A 21,232-nucleotide genomic window follows, 5' to 3' on the forward strand; every position below is an offset into this window, starting at 1 on the left:
TACACAATTTATATTTAGTATTTACTTTTTTTTTTACAATAAAGAAACTAAACGCTATTCTTTAAATATAAACTTGGCTACATAAAATCTGATTCCTTTTTATTCACACTAGAAAAGCATTTGCAGAAAAAATTAAGAAAGCATCTCTAAATCATAATTTTTTTTTTTTTGAATTAACACAAGTACAACAACCATAAATGTTCTAATAAAAATAATTGTAAGCAAGATATACAAATCTAAAGATAAAAAGATTTCTTTGAGAAAAAAAATTATTTTGAATGTATTAGAATTAAACTTGCTTTTATTCGAATTGAACTTGCTTATAACCACTTAATAACATAAGTTACTAAAAACTGCAAAATATGAAATAAATAAACGAAAATAAAAAAAAAATTTCAATGAACTTCAATTAAGTTTTAATTACTTTTATTTTTGCAATTGAAAAATATCTTTCACCATTCAGCAAAAAATTAGACATAACAAAGACAATTCTTTTTATAACACCAATTATTTTTTGTATAACTTGCATAATTTACCATAAATTTATTAGGCACTAAGATTTTCAACACTACTGGTAAGTTTTTTAACATCTGGTTTCAAGCTTGTAGTTGATATTCTAAGCAACTGTAACAAATTTTCACTAGTTAGATTAGTACGATACCTTGATTTAACAAATTTCATTGTCGAAAAAAACGATTCACATGTACATGTTGAACCAAAAATTAAAATAAGTTTTATACTAATCCTTTTTAGTTGAGGATACTTAACTTCAGGAACCATTTTCCAAAAATCTAATAAAGCTAGTGTTTTATGCAGCATTTAAAAACTTTGATCTTCTTGGAGATTTAGTAATTCTATTTCAAATTGAGATGTTTCTTCAAGTATATTTTCTGGTATTGGACAACCACCACTAATAATATCAATTAAAAAACGGTTTACTAAAAATGCTAATGATGATTTTAAGGCATACAAATCTTTAAACGTGTTTTGAAAGTCTTCAAATAAATTCTGTAGCTTTTCCCGGTATGATTCAATCTTATGATCATCATACTGAATTGAAGGATTAGGATTATGAATCATCTTGTTCATTCGAGGATTAAAAGGTAAGATCTTTCTGAAATAGAGCAATTTTGAAAACTAAATATAGTCTGAGCAAGATCAGATATATTTTTTTCTTTTCCCTGAAGCAACAAGTTCAGATTTTGTAAATGTTGCATTACATCAGTTAAAAATGAAAGATTATGCAAAAAATTCACATCGTCAAAAATTTCAAATGTCTTCTGCTTTTCAAGCAAAAAACATTTAATTGGTTCTAATAGTTCCACAAATCTATAAAAAACGTCACTACTTGAAAGCCAACTTACAGCACAGTAAAACGGCAAGTCACTTGATTTGTCAGCAAGATCTAATTCACTAATGACATTTTTAAACGGTCTGTGATTTTTTGCATTAGGTTGAATATAATTTACAATTTCCAGCACTGATTTAAAAACAATTGAAAAATTAAAATTTTTTGCTGCTAAATGTTTTCGAGGAACCACACAATAAACTAGGATAAACTCTGGATACGTAGGATCACTATTTAGTAAACCCATAAGCCCAATGTGTTTTCCAACCATTGCTGTTGCACCATCTGTAGTAACACTAACAAGCTTGTTCTTAGTGTCAAGGGCTTCCTTTAAATCAATTCTACGAGTTGTGTCTTTTAGCTCTGCTAAATCTAGCAACTCTTCTTTCACAAGTACAGATGATGTTACATATCTAACGAATACTGCCATTTGAGGTTTATCTTAAATATCTGTTGATTCATCCAATGCTAAACTGAATGTTTGACAACTTTTTATATCATTTAACAAATACTGTTCAACTTCGGCACTAATCTCAGATATTCTTCTTTTAGCTGTATGTCGATAATATTTGAAATTAACCTTTGAATTTTGCTATTATTAAGATCTAAAACTGAGATCACTTCAAAAAGATTTTGTTTTACAAAATCTCCGTCGGTGTAATAGTCTAGACAGTGCGTGTAATTTTTTCTTGGAAATGAAATGGAAATGAAAAAAACTAATTAAATAGTTTAAGTTTGATGTCTTGAGTGAGAAAAACTTTACGTGCCTTTCTGAAAGTGCTTAAAGGGTCAAATTTGGGCCCTTATTTGGTACTGATGACATCACGCTAATAATTTTTTTTTTATGAAACTAAAAAATAAATATTTACGTCAATTGTTAGATAACCTCTTGAAAAAACCTAAAATTAATAACAACATCTTGAGAAAAACTTACGAGCAATTCTAAAAGTGCTTAAATTTGGGCCTTTACTAGGTACTGATGACGTCACGCTAATCTTTTTTTTAAATATATATATATATATATATATATATATATATATATATATATATATATATATATATATATATATATATATATATATATACATATATATATATATATATATATATATATATATATATGTATGTATATATTATATATATATATATATATATATATATATATATATATATATATATATATATATATATATATATATATATATATATATATATATATATATATATATATATATATATATATATATATATATAGTTGATCTTTTAGATCAACTTTCGCAGTTTTACAACAAAAATAATATTGGTTTATACCGAGATGACGGGTTAGCTCTTTTTAAGAACAAAAATGGCCATCAAATGGAACAAATAAAAAAGCATGTCGTGCAAGTTTTCAAACGTAACAATCTCAACATCTCTATCAATTGCAATCTTAAAATTGTTAACTACCTTGATTTAACTTTTAATCTTACTCAAATTTCTTTTCAACCACACTGCAAGCCTAAAAATAACCTAAGTCGTGTGCATGCTGATTCTAACCATCCATCTAGCATAATAAATAATCTTCCAAAAAATATCGAACTAAGATTGTCTGCCAACTCATCAAGTGAAGTTATTTTTAATAAATCAACACACCTTTATGAAGACTCATTAAAGCAATCGGGATACACTTATAAGTTGACATATAAACCAAGCACAAAAAATGTTCCAAAAAATAACTACAAATAAAACATAATCTGGTACAATCCTCCATTTAGTAAAAATGTTACTACCAAAACTGGTCAACGCTTTTTAACCCTAATTGACAAGTATTCTCCTAAAAACCGCAAACTAGGCAAAATATTTAACAGAAACATAATTAAGATAAGCTACTCCTGTATGCCAAACATAAAATCTATCATCAACTCACACAACAAAAATATTTTATATGGTGATGTAAAATTATCAGAAAAAGCCTTCAAATGCATTAAAAAATCCCTTTGTCCACTGAACAACAATTGCTTGTCTAACAACATTGTTCAACAAGCCACCGTAAGGTCAAATAAACCTCAATACAATGATAAAGTATACATTGGGATAAGCGAAACCTCATTTAGGCTAAGTTATGCGAACCATCAAAAATCTTTTAACTTAAAAAGATACAAAAACGACACTGAGTTGTCTAAGGAAGTATAGGAATTAAAAGAAAAAAATTTCACAACTTCAATCAAATGGAGTATTATTAAACGCTGTAAATCATACAATCCTGCGTCAAAAATTTGTTTGCTTTGTTTAAATGAGAAATTCGAAATATTATTTTACAAAGAAAACAATCTGCTAAACAAAAGAGGCGAATTAGTCTCTAAATGCAGGCACAAAAATAAATTTCTCTTTTTATTGTTTGATAGCGGAGATTAGTTTTCCATTATGTCTTCTCGTACTATAACGTCAGAACTCATTCTACCGTAGTTTGTAATTTTTAAACGGTTTTTTATATTTTTGATTTTGTACTTCATGGCTGATGATTGCCGATAGGCATGAAACTTTAAGTACCGTTTAGTACCATTAAAAGTTGTTTTTTCTAAAATTTAAGTATATATATATGTATGTATATATATATATATATATATATATATATATATATATATATATATATATATATATATATATATATGTGTGTGTGTGTGTGTGTGTGTGTGTGTGTGTATATGAGGGTGTAAACTAGCCCTGTAGAGTCCAATCGAATGTTGTATTCGCTAATGCTCATAAAATTAAAAAAAAAAAGTCTTTTAGAAAAAAAGTGGTGGTGATGTTGGTCCTGCTTATTAAGTCTTACTGCAAAGTCTATTTCAAGTAGTACATGTGCTTTGTCAAATAAGTTTTTCAAAATATTGAGAAGCCGTTTGCGTCAGATCCTTACAAAATTTTGATTAATGCGAGTATTAGGGTAAGTCTTTTAGCTATTGTTTTTCGTTTTTTGCTTGGTAGTTTGTATCAACTGAATATAGTATTCACATCGACTATTTTTTTTTTTTACTAATCGGCATTGACTAAATTCTTTTTTTACCTATCAACTATTTTTTCTCGACATTTTTAAAAAAACGCTGCTGAAATATAAGTTAAATACAAAAAATGTTTTATGATCATAACTAACAGGTACTAAAAATTTATTTACAAAGAAAATAGATTCTTTTACTTAACTGCTCGCTTGTATAAAGAGAAATCCATGTACAGGAATGCCCACCGGTAAAAAAAGAAATATATGTTGAAAAGAATACTCTTAAAATGAAAGCAGCAATGATATATTAGAGTTAAAATCAAATCAAATATACAATTCTTGATAATAATTGATAAATACCGATTAAAATAATGTAAACATATGTCTTAATAAAAAAAGTTTAATTAGCCGTGTCATTGTGAAGCCAATTTAATTTTGTGTTGATTTCGTATTCATCATAGATAAATGTTACAGTATTTTTTATTTGGAGTAGAAAAAGAAAGAAGAGAATAAAAAGACCTCACAAACACATTTTAATCATTGGCAGGGGTTGGGAGAGGGTGGGGGAGGAGAAAGTGGTGAAAATAGGAAATATTTTGACAAATTCCTAATTTCGTCAAAACACTGAATCAAATTTACTCCCGGTTTACACCCTGTTTATATATTCTTTCGAAAGCTTTTCTAACGTCTGCTGTAATTGCGCAACACTGGCTATGCTCTCTTTGACAAATCTCTTGTCTATCCAAACGAAAATGTTCTCGACGGGATTGAGATCTGAAAAACAAGCTGGCCAAGGCATGACCGTAATGTTTTTTCAATCAAGCCACTCTTTAATCAAGATTGCAGTGTGAGCCGTAGCGCCATCGTGCTGAAAAATCCATTGTTGTCGTCTTCCGTAAAAAACTCTGGCTGTTGGTAAAAGTTTACTTTCGAAGATCTTTTTGTAGTTGTACTGGTTAATTCTGCCGGTATAAATGTTGCATGACCCTATTCCTTTATGGGAGAAGCATCCCCATATTCCAACCGATCCTCCTCCGCCTTGTATGCTTGGTACACAAAAAGACTTTTGAACTTTTCACCAACCAGCCTCTTAATGATTAATTAATTAATGACTTACGATTTATCACCTCAAAATTGGATTCGTCGCTGAAAATAACTTTGGCCTAGTCTCCTACATACCAGTGAAATCTTTCTCTACACCACTTTAATCTTTTTAGGCGATCTGAGATACGCATAAGTAGTTTTCGAGCAGCAACATAGCAATCTAACCCTTACTTATTTAGGCATCTTCGTAACCCTATGTTTTGGATTTTGCTAATTTTTTTATATGTTATTGGGTTTATAAAAATTAAGTAAACCTAAAATTTTGGAACCTCCAACCCCTTACGGTGCTTGAGATATTCAGGATTCAATTATTTTTTATATATATGCTGAGTCAGCGTAAATTTTGTTGCTAACTTATTTATGACAAAATTAGCTATATCTTAATTTTATGCTGTAAAAAGATATTGTTAAAGTCTTTTTGAGGATAACAATTAATTTATACTTAATTATTATTTTGTTTTTGGTCTCTAGGGTAGGCTTAGAGTATGGGGAGAAGGAGGGGGCAAAAAGGCATTTATCCTTCCCCCCTCAACTTGCCGTTCCTCAAAAAAAACTTGCCGTTCCTCAAAAAAAAATTATGTCAATTATAAAATTAGTTAGATTTTCCAAATTAAAAAGTTTTCTAAAATTGAAAGTTTTGGAGGCTTTATGGAGCAATAATTAGAAAAAATACTTTTATTTATTAAAGCTAACTTTTTTTGTGAAAAATATATTGCATAAATATACAAACTATTGAAAAAAATAAAAAAGATTCATAGAAAAACTTCTAATGCATTATTATTTTTATATTTGTATCTTATTTTTTCAAATTCAGTTAAAATACAAACTTATGGGAGTATGTGTAATTGGCACAATTTGGCCACGAAACTCTCCTAGTCACAATTCTTTATGTTTTAAACAAATAAAAAAAAAATAAAAAAAAAGAAGGGTTGGTAAAATGGTAAATTACTCCCTCCTACTCTTAAGACCATGAACCCTCCAGGTACAAAAAAATAAATAAATAAAATATAAATTTATTATTGCCCTAAAAAAGACTTTAACAATATCTTTTACAACATAAAATTCAGATATATCTGAATTTTATGTTGTAAAAGATATTGTTAAATATCTATATATTTAACAATATCTTATATTGTTAAATATATAGATATATAGACCATAACAAATGCTCTAGCAGGTGCATCACATATGATAACAGCAAGATTGATTTCATACTCAATATTTTAACAGATAAAACCATCTTTTGGAAGAATTTTGAACTTTACCAAAAAATTATGTAGATAATCAAAAATGGAATTGGGTTTTTGGGAACCACGTGTGAAACAAATCTCTAAAAATCCAATTTGAGTCCTAGGCCTAGGCTCTGACAGCAACATTTATAAACAGCAAAAACTTTTTTCAAATTTTATTTAAAATTTTTTACATGTATGTTTAAATTTTGTTACTATTTTAGATTTTCATTGAATAACTTCCTACATGTTTTTTTAATATAAAATATTTATATAGTATTATTCTTTTTTACTATCAGCTATAACACTGATTAAACTGACTTGATCAGCTTCAGCTTTAATTTGAAGCAAACGAGTTTAAAGCTGAAGCTGAAATATCAGCTGCAACCCCTAACTTACAGATAACATAGTTAATGTGATGTATATACGTTATTATAATACATGTGTTTTTTTTATACTTGAATACTTATTTTTTTATTTTATAATACATGTTTTTTTTTTTAATATGTGTTTTTTTATAATATTTAATACTTAAGAAAATATTGATTTTTTCGGAATATTCTTTAAATAAAAATAATATTTTCTTATTCTAATCGTGGTAATAAACAAAGGTAATATTTACTCCAATCATTATGTTTGTCCCCCAAAGTTCATGCATTTCTATCATACATAAGTATCTCACTAATTTTAAGAAATAAAAGTTATTACCGTTATCATTATAATTATATTAACTAACCTGTCATGTTACTAACATTTATCAAAAGTCTGTTACTAACATTTTTCTGTTATCTGTTACTAACATTTTATCTAACAGTTATCTTATATACTAACAGTTATCTGTTACTAATATTTATCAAAAGTACATTCTGATTGTTTAAGTCAATTATACTCATATCAGTATGCAAATATTGTTAACAGTCAGAGTGCACCAAGCATTAATATTCTTAAACATTCTGCAAATTAAGATATATATAAGATACATATCATATAAAACCTATGACCTGGAACTTAATATTTTTTTCCCAACATTTTTATTGAAATTAAGTTATGGAAAACAAAAACAGTGTTCAATTTACTATAACTCAGTTATAATAAATAAGCATATGGTCATGATCTATATAATAATTTTTTTTAGTTATCGTTATTTATGTTAAAGTTATAAAGTTTAATTAAAGTTTTATAATTGAAGTTTGAATGCAAAAGTTCATATCAATAAAAATTTTATCAGTATTGTAAACATAAGTTTAAGCATAACAATAAAGCCATTTTTTACATTTATATATAAAACACTTAATATTTATATCTCACGGTGGGTAAACTTCGTTAACATCAATCATTTTGCTTGCATAAAATATAGAAAAATCAAAGGAAAATAGTGGATCTGTAAAAACGATTTAAAAGCTTTAAATTCCCTGAATATAACCTATCCATCACAACATTCGCATGTTTGCTCTTTTGAAATGTTTCAGACTAAACCAAAGTTTTGATTAAACTCAAAGCAATTATTACCATCACTAGCAGAAATAAAACTTTATATTTTGATCATTTTAAAAATGCAAACAGTGTCTCAATGGAATAGTTACTTCATGTTTAATAGTTACTAAAACATATGTTAAACATATGTTGAATTTCGTAAACTTATTTTAAAAAAATATAAAACAACTCTTTAATAATGATAATAAATTAAATTTTAAAACAATGTCTTTTTAATGGAGTTTCACAGTGAAAAAATACATCGAAAAAAATTATCTCTTTCATTACAATGTAAATATAATGTATACAAAAAATATAATGCATAAAAGTTAAATTTTTAAATTTATTTCACGCACAATACGAATTATAAGCCATCGAGTAAATTTTGTTATAATTTTTTTAATTATCAGTTTAAACCTTTTGGGAACCTTATTATACTTAAGGGAAACCCGTCTAATCCTAAGATCCTTCGGCCCTGATAAAAACCAGATAAAACCCAATCAAGCAAAATTGCTTTATTTTTTAACCATTCAGGGCCCGTAGGAATATTTATATTTTTATTCTACCTTAACTCAAGAAGCCTTGTGGAACAATATTATCTAAGAGTTTCTTATAATTAAATTATAATGAATTAATAACTGCAATTAAAGATAAATATTAAAATTTTCAAATAAATTTGAAAGCCAGTAAAAAAGGTAAATTACAATGAGTACACTTTTCTTAATCAAAATTTTTAGCTTGTACATTGAAAACAATATCAAATAAAAAGAATCAAATAAATATATCTTTAAAAACAAATAACACTTATTTTATTTCTAAGTAATCTTTGCAAATGTTTCAAATCAAACAAATGGTTATTAAAATCAAAAATTGCAAACTTTAACAAAGAACAATCTCTACAACATCTCTTTATGGTCTCATAATGTTTAAAATGCAATAATATAAAAAAGCTTTAAAGCGTACTACTATTTTTTAAAGAAGGAAATAGTATATCCAGTAATTAAAATCATATAAAAATTAATATATGAATAAAAATGCACTAGACGTTTCATCTACTTATGTGACTTTCATAAATGTTTAATCCCCTAATTACTAAATTTATTTTACGTTCTGCTATGCCAGTTAAGCAAATGCTTGAGCATAATTAGCATAGCATTGACTGTAAGCTTTTTGATAATCCTGCTGCTGTTGTTTATAGTTCTGACTTCCTGGTAATGCTTCTGTATTTGGTCTTTGGGGCATACTTGTAGGCAATGAGTTAGCTTGCGGTATATACTGATAATATGCAGACTGGTTTAATGATTCATTTGGTTTCATAAAACTTTGCTCACGATAATTTTGGGAAGATAAAGATGTTCCAACATATTTCACAGGCTGATAATTAGCAGTAGAAGTTGTCATCTGTGTTTGATAGCTCTGAGGTGATGAAGCATCATTTAATGGTTTGTGAATTTGTTTTTGACCTTGCTGATCTTTATGGTAATCAAAGGCAGAACTATATCGAGCATTTTCGTTTCGTAATTGTTTATCTTGTAAATTTTCTCTAGCACGAGTTACAGTATATGACAACAAAGATACAAGTTTCATATCGTTCTGTTGGAAGTCTTTTATATAGGCTGTCTCTAGTGTTAACATCAGACTGGTATTTAGATGGAAAAAAATCTTGGACTTGTGCCTGTCGAGATTTCAACTGCATTGAAGAATCATACCCACCAACAAAATCATTGTTTTGAAGATTGCTTTGGTTTTTACGATAAACTTCAGAGTCCTGGAATAAAGAAGATCTTTTTACATCATGATAGTCAGCCACTCTACCATCAGTATACCGTTCTTCTCTAAAGTTTACAGCTACATCTGCTTCTGCTACTCTTTGATTATATGCTACTGAGTTTAGCAACTTTCTATATTTTTCCCTTGACATTAACCGGGTAATTGTTTCTTCAGGGCATCTTTTAAGGTTATTTTTAAGATGTACAGGTCCATCATAAACATTTCCATGCTGATTAACTGGATAATCTTGTCTAAAAGGACTGCTGGCCTATTGATGAGTACAGCTGCAATGCGTTTGTAACCACGAAATGCTTCCATTTTTCTACGTCTTGCTGTAAAATACACATCACTTTGATCAAGCATGTAGTTCCTTGGTCTTGTTTTGGCTACATCAAACAACTTGTTCAAAATAGCAGATGCTCGCTTAATAAGCTCTTCCCAACAACCGTGATAATTTCGTTTTTTTCCCAAATTTGATTCTTTTATTCTATCAATAATAAAATTGATAGAATGGAAGTATCAAAGTGCCCAAAATGCAGTATTTTTTTTTTTTATGATCACTAGCAAATTTACCACTTCCAGGAAGACCAACCATCATAATTAATTCAGATTCTTCTGGTTTAGCTGGACATGAAGAGCTAATTAACTCAGCTGCATGCTGGATCAAAACAAAACCATTAGTTAAGGGAATATTAGGAGGGTTTGCACCAAAAATTACACGAAACTTCATATTTATTTCGTAATTCATAATCAGATTTTAATGATAGATGTCCATATGAAATTCGTTTTTTACCCCAATACCATTTTCTAAATCCTTGAGAAGAGACATTCTCGAAAATTAAAAATACTACGAGGACAAATCTGATCGAAAATATATGTATATATAAATATATATATATATATATATATATATATATATATATATATATATATATATATATATATATATATATATATATATATATACACTGAGGCATATTTGTTTAGACGCATCAATTTTTTTCTCTTTATCTTAACTTTTTTCTGTGTATTGTCAACTGATATGCATGCAAGTTATTATCAAAAAAATTGTGTGTTGTGGGCTAATAAAAACCACAAAAAAATTTTTTCTATGTGTCTTTATTAACATAAGAGTATGTTTGACAAAAGCACATTTTTAAATTGGAATATATCTATAGACGCAATCAGGTTAATAACGGTAATTATTGATTTTTAATAACTTTTACACAAATAAATTGATAAATTTTAGTGTAATTTGATCTTTTGTTCTGCCAGTATCATTTTTATTGCATTTTACGAAATGCCTAAAAGAAAGTATTTGAAAGATGCTGAAAAAATACAAATTAATTTATATCGTGGCTCAGAAATCTCACCAGCACTTTCTTTCCGAGAAATAGCAAGAAAAATTGGAAGACCTGACCATGTTGTACAAAACTACATTGCAAAAGGTGACAATTACGGTGTAAAAAAAGCAACAAACGGCAACAAAGTATTAACAAATCGGCAAATTAATCAAATTCGCTTCGAGGCAACCAAAAATAAATTGAATGCAACACAAATAAAGGATAAATTATTATTGCCTGTCACCAATAAACATGTTGCACATATTCTACGTACAACACCAAACGTAAAGTGAAAGAAACCACACCAAAAACCAATGTTAAAAAAACACCATAAAATTACTAGATTACAGTTTGCTAATTTCCATATGCATTGAACTCATGAGTGGCAAAACGTAATATTTTCAGATGAAAAAAAGTTTAATTTAGATGGTCCGGACTCTTACAGTTGTTATTGGCATGATCTAGGAGGAATAAATAACCCACAAACAAAACGAAATTATGGAGGAGGAAGTTTAATGGTGTGGATTTTCTTATTCAGGAAAATTGACTCTGTGTTGTGGTTTACCTAAAATGAACTCGATAAAGTATACAGAAATGTTGGATGATGCTCCCATAACTAATATGGATGAAAACATGGACTATAATGCTATATTTCAGCAAGATAATGCTGCAACTCACACATCTAGGCATTCTATGAAATGGTTTAAAGACCACAACATCCCAGTTCTCGAATGGCCAGCTTGTAGCCCGGACTTAAATTTAATCGAGAACGTGTGGGGAATGCTATCAAGAAAAGTTTATGACGCTAAAGCAGCCGGACACCAATTTAAAAATGTTACTGAGTTAAAGTATAAAATCCTTGAATCATGGTCCGAGCTGGATCAAAATACACCTCAACGACTAGTGGAGTCAATGAAAGGCAGAATTTTTGAGGTGTAATGGAGGACATGTGTAAATGGTGTAATGGAGGACATACGCATTACTCCAGTGTAATGGAGGACATACGCATTACTAATTTCCATCTTTTAATGTCAAAAATATGACTGCGTCTATAGATATATTCCAATTAAAAAATGTACTTTTGTATATCAAACATACTCTCATGTTAATAAAGACACATAGAAAAAATTTTTGTGTGATTTTTATTAGCGCACAACACAACAATTTTTTTTGATATAACTTGCATGCATATCAGTTGACAATTCATAGAAAAAATTAAGACCAAGAGAAAAAAATTGATGCGTCTAAACGAATATGCCTTAGTGTATATATATATATATATATATGTATATATATATATATATATATATATATATATATATATATATATATATATATATATATATATATAAGTATATTAGTGTAAATATATATATATATATATATATATACAAATACATATATATATATATATATATATATATATATATATATATATATATATATATATATATATATATATATATATATATATATATATATATATATATATATATATATATATATATATATACAAATACATATATATATATATATATATATATATATATATATATATATAAAATGTTTCAATCATACCGGTTTCGCACAGACATAATGAAATTTTGACTTTGGTGACTATACCTTGTTTTTGATAATACTTCCTTCTTTGTCAATTTTACGAAGTAATTGATCTTTTGATATTAAATAATATTTTAGCTGGATATTGGAGCTAATATTTTAGTTTTAATATTGAGCATTGAGCATCCAATGTTCAATTTGACGTGAACACCGTTCGTACAGCACGAACGGTGTTCACGTCAAATAACTAGATGGTTAAATTAGAGAAAATGATATTCTGCGCATGCGTTAGTTTACGGATGCTTAACGTAACAAGCCACGTTAAATAAGTAGATAGTTAAATAAGTAGACAAATTGAACAGTCAAGGCATTTTTTGTTAAGCCAGATGAACGATACATTCGTTAACCGAACTAAAATCGTTTACTTTGTCATGTAAATTATTATTATTTTATTATCATTTATTAATTTATGTCTAGCCTCTTTTTTTTAATACTAATTTACCCTCCCCCCATGCCGAGAATGCCACTATATCGAGGAGGCTACTTTAGTTGTGGTTACGACCCTCTCTCAACTCTATACCTTCGAAAAACAAATCATGACGAACAAGGCCGCTGTGCGGAGAAACAAGACGAGTGCGATACTACTAGGGACGTGATGGTGATCGAAATTAGAACTTCTCGATTATGAGGTTTGCGCTCTACTTTATTTTGAAAATAATATCAAAATATCATTGCACAATATAAAAAACAAAATAAAGTAACATGGTTTCTAAGTCCTATTGAAAAAATTTATTTTGGTTTAAACTTGGGCATTTTTGGAAGAAATTCGATTTTTCCACATAGCATTACAAGCCTATATAGTATAGAAATGTAGTATAACATAAATAGTATCATAAAATCGCAATGAAAAAATAAAATTCCTGCTTTTGTGCCAGTAGAGTACTTAATAAATACATTGATTAGTATATTTTTAAATAGCGATAGTTAACTGCAACTGCAACAAAAGTCTGTAAACCAAGAACTGACTAAAATATCTGTACCTATTAACTATATCTTATATCGATAACTCTAGTTAATAAAATGAATAACTGATGACAGTAAGAAATAAATAACTACAAAGTAAGCAATATAAATCATCATGCCAATAACGAGATAAAGAACAGGCAATAGTTGACCTTAATTAGCCAATTATATAACTTTAAACATCTATAAGACACTTATAAAAATGAAGTAAATAATGAACTTATAAAAATAATAAACTTATGAAAGTAAATTATTAACTAAAACATAAGGTACATAAACAAACCATCAATAAAAAATAAAAAACCTTGTTTAAGTATATTGATTGAATTTAAATATTCAAATAAGTCATAAAAACAAAACAAAAAACAGCAGAAATAACAGAATAGATTCACAACAATGATATTACTAGAGACGCACCTTTTATGACAGTCTACCACAATAACAAAAGGAAACATACCTAATTTACCATTCTCAATACAGTTCAGGTAATGTTGCCTCATATTGTTATCTTTTCATATAATTAAACTTATGTTCATACCGCTACACAAAGCTGTTGCATTTCCTTTTACGAAAAGATCACAATCATTTTTAATGTGCAACTCTATGCAATAACAATGGTGCATCATCTTAAATTAAACAATTAAAAAGTGAATCATAAAACACACTTCGAATGTAAAACAACATTGGAAATCATTAATTTGAAGCACCCAATATGATTTTCTAACAATATTCATTTGCATAATACTATAACTTTCTGAAAAAAGAGTACCAAAAATCTATTAAATAAAGCAGAAACATAAACAGCTAACTTTTCAATGTTTTCACTTCCACGATCAGTAGCTGTAATAATTTTTTTTTTCCAAGTTTTGTGAGGGCAGGATGTCCAATAAGGTCTGGGGGAAGTTAATGTACTTAGGCTCAAATTAAGACAAAATCAAGGCCCAGACTTGTGAAACTGATATGATCGCGTCTCTATACTAATTACTTTGTATTAGTTTAAGTATATTGACTTAAACTATAAAAGTCAATCAAAGTATATTGACTTAAACTATAAAAGTCTTTAAAGTAGATAGGTTTAAAAATTAGTGGTCCTAAATGCGATAAGCTTTTTTTGAATTGTACCTAGGATCACTTTATGAAAATTAGGCTTAAATCCATAATAACTTTACAACAAAGACAGACACATAAACTTGATTAAAAGTTAATTTATTTATAGATTATTTTTTAATATATCTTTCTAGTGGTGCTTAATTACAGCACTTAAATATATAGCAAAATTCACTAATTGTTGCGAGCAAAATTGACAAATAAATCTATGCATAAAATGGTAGTCCCAAAACAACTGTGGGCTCTAAAATGCTAAGACATAGTACAAAATTAATGTCAGAAACATACAGTAATATAAAATATACAATAATAAGAAACTCTTAATCATAAATTATATAAAATTGTATAAACATAAATAGTGAATCATATATACACATACCACAAAGTTGACATTTTTTATCTTAATTATTACATTACATTACTTACTTATTAGCTTACTAGCTTTACTTATTTTTATAGTTTTTTCAAAAAAAAATAAGAAAAAAATCAAGAATAATCATAGAAAAGATTGCTGCCCCATGCCAAACACTCAGTTGATGTAGTGGTGCTCCTTCGCAGCAACAGGCTATTTGATAGTCAATGTACTGAAGCCTCCAATAGCAGGCTATGTAAGCGTAAAGTTGCAGTGCTTATCTGAACACACATTTATACTTATATATATATATATATATATATATATATATATATATATATATATATATATATATATATATATATATATATATATATATATATATATATATATATATATATATATATATATATATATATATATATATATATATATATATATATATAAGTTAGATAAGTGTTTTTTACTTATTTATTATTGCTCTGTTCTTTAAGAACAGTAAGCACTCTATTTGTAAAATACATCTTAAAAAAATACATCTCTAAAAAAATCTTATTTTGAAATAAGAAGAAGAAATATGAAAATTTCTTTTTTATGCTTACTTTTTTCGAAGTGTTTTTTAATAAAACGACTTGAAATGCTTGAAAAGCAATAGCCACACTTACCTGTGCGAATATAACCACTCCCATCGACAAAATGTGGCCAGATTTAATTTCCCCGGCATTAATTACCTATATTTAGAGATACAACATGTACCATCTAATTGAAAAACCATCAGAATATTCCAGGACCACACGTGACCACCCCTAAAATGATCACCTGAGCGGTCATGACCACCCTTAAAGACCGAGTATGCCCAGTTTAAAATTACCTATATTTAGATATACAACATGTCCCATCTAATTGAAAAGCATCGGGTTGTCTCAGGACCACCCTTGGATCAGGATCACTAAAATGACCATTTAAGCGGTTATGACCACTTCTAAAGACAGAATATGCCAGAATTTGAATTCCCTGACAGCAGCTACCTATATTTAGATATGCAAAATGGCCCATCTAATTTAAAAACCATCGAAGAACCCCACTACCACCATTGACAACTCATAACATAACTACTTGTGTGGTCATGACCACTCTAAAATTAAAATGGAGACCAAAAATGAAATTTTTTTATGTGATTAGTGGAATCAAGATATGAGATTGATGAATAGTGTTTAGCAAACAGCTCAGCTTTGTCTTTTGGTGGAGTAAGAAAATCTGAACCATGTAAGAGAGGTGAAAATACAGATTTGTCGTTATTATAGATACTGTTAAAGATTCTCCGGAAGTCTTAGGAGTCTAATTTTTAAGACAAAACACAAGGTTTCGTGACATGAAAATAGCGGGCTTTGGCGTCAGATAAAACTTTTTTACAGTAGTTTCTAGCAATAGTAATCAGGCGTTTGTTTTCTTGACAATTGTTCTGGTGATAGATATGGAAGTAATGGTTACGATTTGAAATTAAAGCAGCATAATGAGAGGAAAACCATGGAGTAGAGTGAGGCTTGACTTGGAATTGTTGAGAGGAAATAAAAGGTTCCATGCCAGTCTAAATCCAAGAAGTTTCATAACTAGCATATTTGTCAGCAGAAAGACGAAAGATTTCTACGCAAAGGCCATTACAAAGAACATCACGAAAAGTGTTCCAGTCAGCTTCAAAATAGTTGTAAGAGATATGATGATAGGGGGCTCTGATGATGAAGAAGAATGAGATAACAGTTTCAGAGAGATCAAATCGTGATCCGAAGCACCTAAGGGTTAATGTGAAGAAAATAAGCGCTGACTAGGATCAGAAACAAGAATGTGTAGAAACTGAGCACTGACAAGGATCAGAAACAAGACATATTTTGAATAGAGAGGATAAATGATTCAGATCGTTTGAAAGGCAAATTAGAAAGTTGACTACTTGTGTCAGAGGTTGAGAAAGACAAAAGTTGTGGGCCAAAATATCTGCAGAGTCACTGACACTAGAACCAAGCCATTCAGTGTGATGATCAATAAATTCACCAACAACAACGATATTGCCTGAAGGATAAAGAGAGGGCTTAATTAATTTGATCAGAAATTATATCAAAAATTGTTCAGTTTTGAGATGAAGGAGAGCGATATAGAACATAGTATAAGTTGACAAAGTGAAGTGGAGATAAAGAAAAGCAGCTAAAAGAATAGGAAAATTAGGTTTGTTCCACAGATTTAAACCTAGGAAACTTGTTTTGAGTCTGTGGGTTCAAACTTATTTTCCCAACTAATAAGTGAACTTTTACGAATGTAAATGCCTAAAGCTCCAAATGAAGCCTCAACAATACACACTAAAAGTTCAAACCGGGACACCATCTATGCGCAACATAGCACCGTTAGTACTCAAATATTTTATAGCTGTTGATAGAATCAATTTATCTAAGAGCTACGACAAAGTAGGAAAATCTGACAACCAGCCAGCCTTAAAACCATAAAACTGAGTTTTATAGCTGTACCCTGATTAAGAGATAATAGAATGAGTTTTTTAGTCATAAAAACAGTTGTTGATAGAATCGGTCTCTCTGAGAGCTTCGTGAGAGGTCGGTAAACCCAACTAGCAGTTGGCCTTAGAACCATAAAACTGAGTTCTATAGCTGTATCCTCGTTAAAAGATAAAAAAAATTAGATTTCTAGTCGTAAAAACAGAGACACAAGCAAAACTCATGCAATTAGTTAAAAAGATCCAGCATTCAACATTCTAAACTGGAAACAGTGTATTATAAATACATCTACGCCAGTCTGATAAATAAAGAAGGGGTGCGAAGCTGGTCAACAAATAGAACCTGTTTACCCGTTACATGTGTGAGCATGAGTTTTATTGTTTTTGACTTATTAGAACCAAGGTCTTGATCCCGATCTTTTAAAAACTTTCAAAGCCTTGGTCTTGGTCTTGAACCCAAATGTCTTTGTCTTAATCTTGCTCTTGGCTTTTACTGTGTTGACTACATCTCTGATAATAAGTGACTTGCCTTCAAATGCGCATTTTTAAACAGCTGTTTTATTATAATTCAATAGAATTTAGTATGCTTTTATAAGTTTTATACTATGTTGGGAAACAAAGATAAACTTAAATTTGACAAATCGAAAATTACAATACTTTTTAAAGGTCGATGATATATATTTTTATAATAAACGTCCTCTTCCGTGTTTTAAGCGTCTAAAAGGAAGTAATTTCTTAAAATTGGACTTAATTTGCTTTTCCAGTGTCGGTGAGACCTGGACTGGATTTTTGTCCTGTTTCAAGTTGTTAGCCAATTAAAATACTTTAAAAATAATTTACCATGAAGGCATGGTAAATTATTTCTTAAATATTTTAATACAGTTTTGAAAAGTATAAAAGCAAAAAAGATTGCAAAACATAATTTTTTGTTTGTAAGAGTTAGTTATGTTGATGCAAACACTATATAAATAATAAATAATACAAAATTAGCTTCAGAATTACAAAAAATATATATACTTAATTTGTTAGTTACAATTTTTGTGAAATACAACACCTTGCAAATTAAAATTTATAAAATAATTTTTTCTATTTGATCAAAAGTTCATAAAAAATGTTCAAAAAAAATTGATGCAGAACCATGTTGTCAATAAAGCTGAAAATTGCCGAAAACAAAAATTGATAGCAGTTAACATTAGACTTGTTGAATCTTTTTAAGACCTATGACATATATTCTTTGTCTTGAAGTGCCATAAGTTTTAACATTGATTTAAGATTGTTTTCTTTTGAGATTTTTTTTTTCAAGCACCTTCGGTTGCACAAACTTTATATTGTTTGCAATTTTTTTATAATTTGAATTTTGGTGTCTGGTGTTATAGTTGAGAATACTTTCCAACTTACATTCAGAACTAAACTCAGTTTTGTATTGAAAACTCCTTTACTTATCTGCTGAGTATTTTACTTTATCTTTACTTTAGATATATGGAACATTAATAAGCCATCAATAATTCTTAGCAACTGTTTGAACGTCCATCATATGCTCTTCTTTAATTTGAATCAACATGATTGGATTCTTTCACGGTATGTATTTTAGAATTCTTACAAGGCTAATTGGACTCTAAGCTATAGCTTCTTCCATATTTCTTTCAATAATACTATGTAACCTGTCAATCTCCTTGAAAACACTTCTGCGATGCACAAGAGTTGCTCCATAAACAAATTTCAGTTATGAGATTCATCTGCAACTATTAGATCAAGTATAACAAAAAGAGCACTAGCTATATCATTTCCTGTTCGGCCAATAGAAGTTCTGTCCAGACTGAACTACAATTTTTTTTTTTTTTGTAATTGACCATAGTGCAGTCGAATTAAAAACAGTCATTTTCATTTGTAAAAAAAGTTGGAAACGTTTGCTGTTGGTAGGCTGAAAACATTTTTCATACCGAAGCAAATAACACACTTGCTTTTATCAAACTAATCACAATTAGTCTTTATTACTTCATGAATTTCATATTCTATTCTTTCATTTGAGTTAGGTGAAGTTAGGTTTTAAATAATGAACTTCAATATTAAACTCTGTGTTAAATATTGATTTATACATATTTTTTGCAGGAATAACGTTGTCAGAAACATATTTTTCACAATATTTCTCAAACAAAATGGTCATATTCAGATTTTCTTAAAATGTACTTTTTGCTTGTACTTTTGTAACAAAAGTGACTGTTAAAAAGTTTCTTGATCAACAACGCTAATTTTTAATTTACATTTAAAACGACATGTGTGTGGTCTCTTTTACAGTCTTTTATAAATTTACCCCGTCGTATTTTACCGTTTACAGGCTATGTATTACCACCAAAAAAACTTGAACCATTCGATTTAAGTTTTTTTCTTATTTCTTTTTTCCAGGAGGTAGGGTCTCGTTTTTGTTTGCGTGTAATATATATTCCTGTTTTCCTGTGTTTTCTGCTACTTTCCCGAGCATCTCTGTTCGAATCAGTTTGATTATGGAAATCATCATTTTTATCAGTATAATTGTGATTGAGATTCAGAGTAGTTGAATTGAAGATTATGTTGTAATTGAATGTAAACTTCTAGTTCCTTTAAGTTTCTAAATTATTAAATATTATATATACATAATAATAATAACAATATTAACAGTTATAATATATTAAGTATATAGAACTAAGTATTAAGCATTGGCTAGTCTAAACAGTTCGTGATTGTATAATTTAAAGATCTTTATAATTATATTCGTACCTTTGAGAGACTTCATCTGCAGTTTTATGGTACGCCATTGTACTGATATCAAATAGAGTATTATCGGTGTCACGTTAAATAAGTAGATTGTTAAATATGTAGACAATCAGTTCTGCGCAAGCGTGGCGCATGCACAGATATAGCGTAAAGCTTCCACTAGTTGGGTTAAATCTATCGTTAAATAAGTAGCCTTGTTTCCGTTAGGTATAGGCTCATAATAATTAAATTTCAGCAATAAGCATATTTTTAAATTTGTTTAAAGTTTTATAAGAAAATGCCAGTCCCGGGGCGGATCTTGGGTGTCGCCACTGATGCGCGTGCATCAGTCTATTTGCACCGTTAAGCTTATGTGTATCTCTTTTTCATTTTTTTCTTTCATAATAAAAAATTAACGTTGAATTTAGAATCTGATATTCAAAAAAATGGTAAAATTTGTTTTAACTCGAAAAAAATTATTAAATCTAAAGTCAATTTTATTTGATCTCTTTAATTATACATTCGTTGTTTAGACAAAATTTCCTGCGTTTTTGAGCAACTAATGCAATTGTTCTTCACTAAATACAAATGTTATTAGTTATAGAATAAATATTTTAGGCTTTAAGCAATAATATTTCTACATTTTTACAAGTTTTTCCTATCACTTTGTAGCAAGTGATGCAATTATACTTTAAATCATAAATGATTGGTTAAAAAACAAA

General features: G+C 28.6%; 2 protein-coding genes across 2 annotated transcripts; both read right to left on the reverse strand.

Annotated features, from left to right (window-relative positions):
- Positions 1–1,085: 1,085 nt before the first annotated feature.
- Positions 1,086–1,778, reverse strand: LOC136088235 (general transcription factor II-I repeat domain-containing protein 2A-like). The gene has a single exon (XM_065811919.1). The coding sequence runs from the start codon at positions 1,776–1,778 to the stop codon at positions 1,086–1,088; it is 693 nt and encodes a 230-aa protein (XP_065667991.1).
- Positions 1,779–9,250: 7,472 nt separating this feature from the next.
- Positions 9,251–10,628, reverse strand: LOC136088236 (uncharacterized). Its single transcript, XM_065811920.1, has 4 exons — positions 10,472–10,628; positions 10,104–10,377; positions 9,804–9,996; positions 9,251–9,721 (listed from the first exon to the last, which is right to left on the reverse strand). The coding sequence occupies exons 1-4, from the start codon at positions 10,626–10,628 to the stop codon at positions 9,251–9,253; spliced, it is 1,095 nt and encodes a 364-aa protein (XP_065667992.1).
- Positions 10,629–21,232: the final 10,604 nt, after the last annotated feature.

Source organism: Hydra vulgaris, chromosome 12 (assembly GCF_038396675.1).
Source record: "Hydra vulgaris chromosome 12, alternate assembly HydraT2T_AEP".
Taxonomy (NCBI): domain Eukaryota; kingdom Metazoa; phylum Cnidaria; class Hydrozoa; order Anthoathecata; family Hydridae; genus Hydra; species Hydra vulgaris.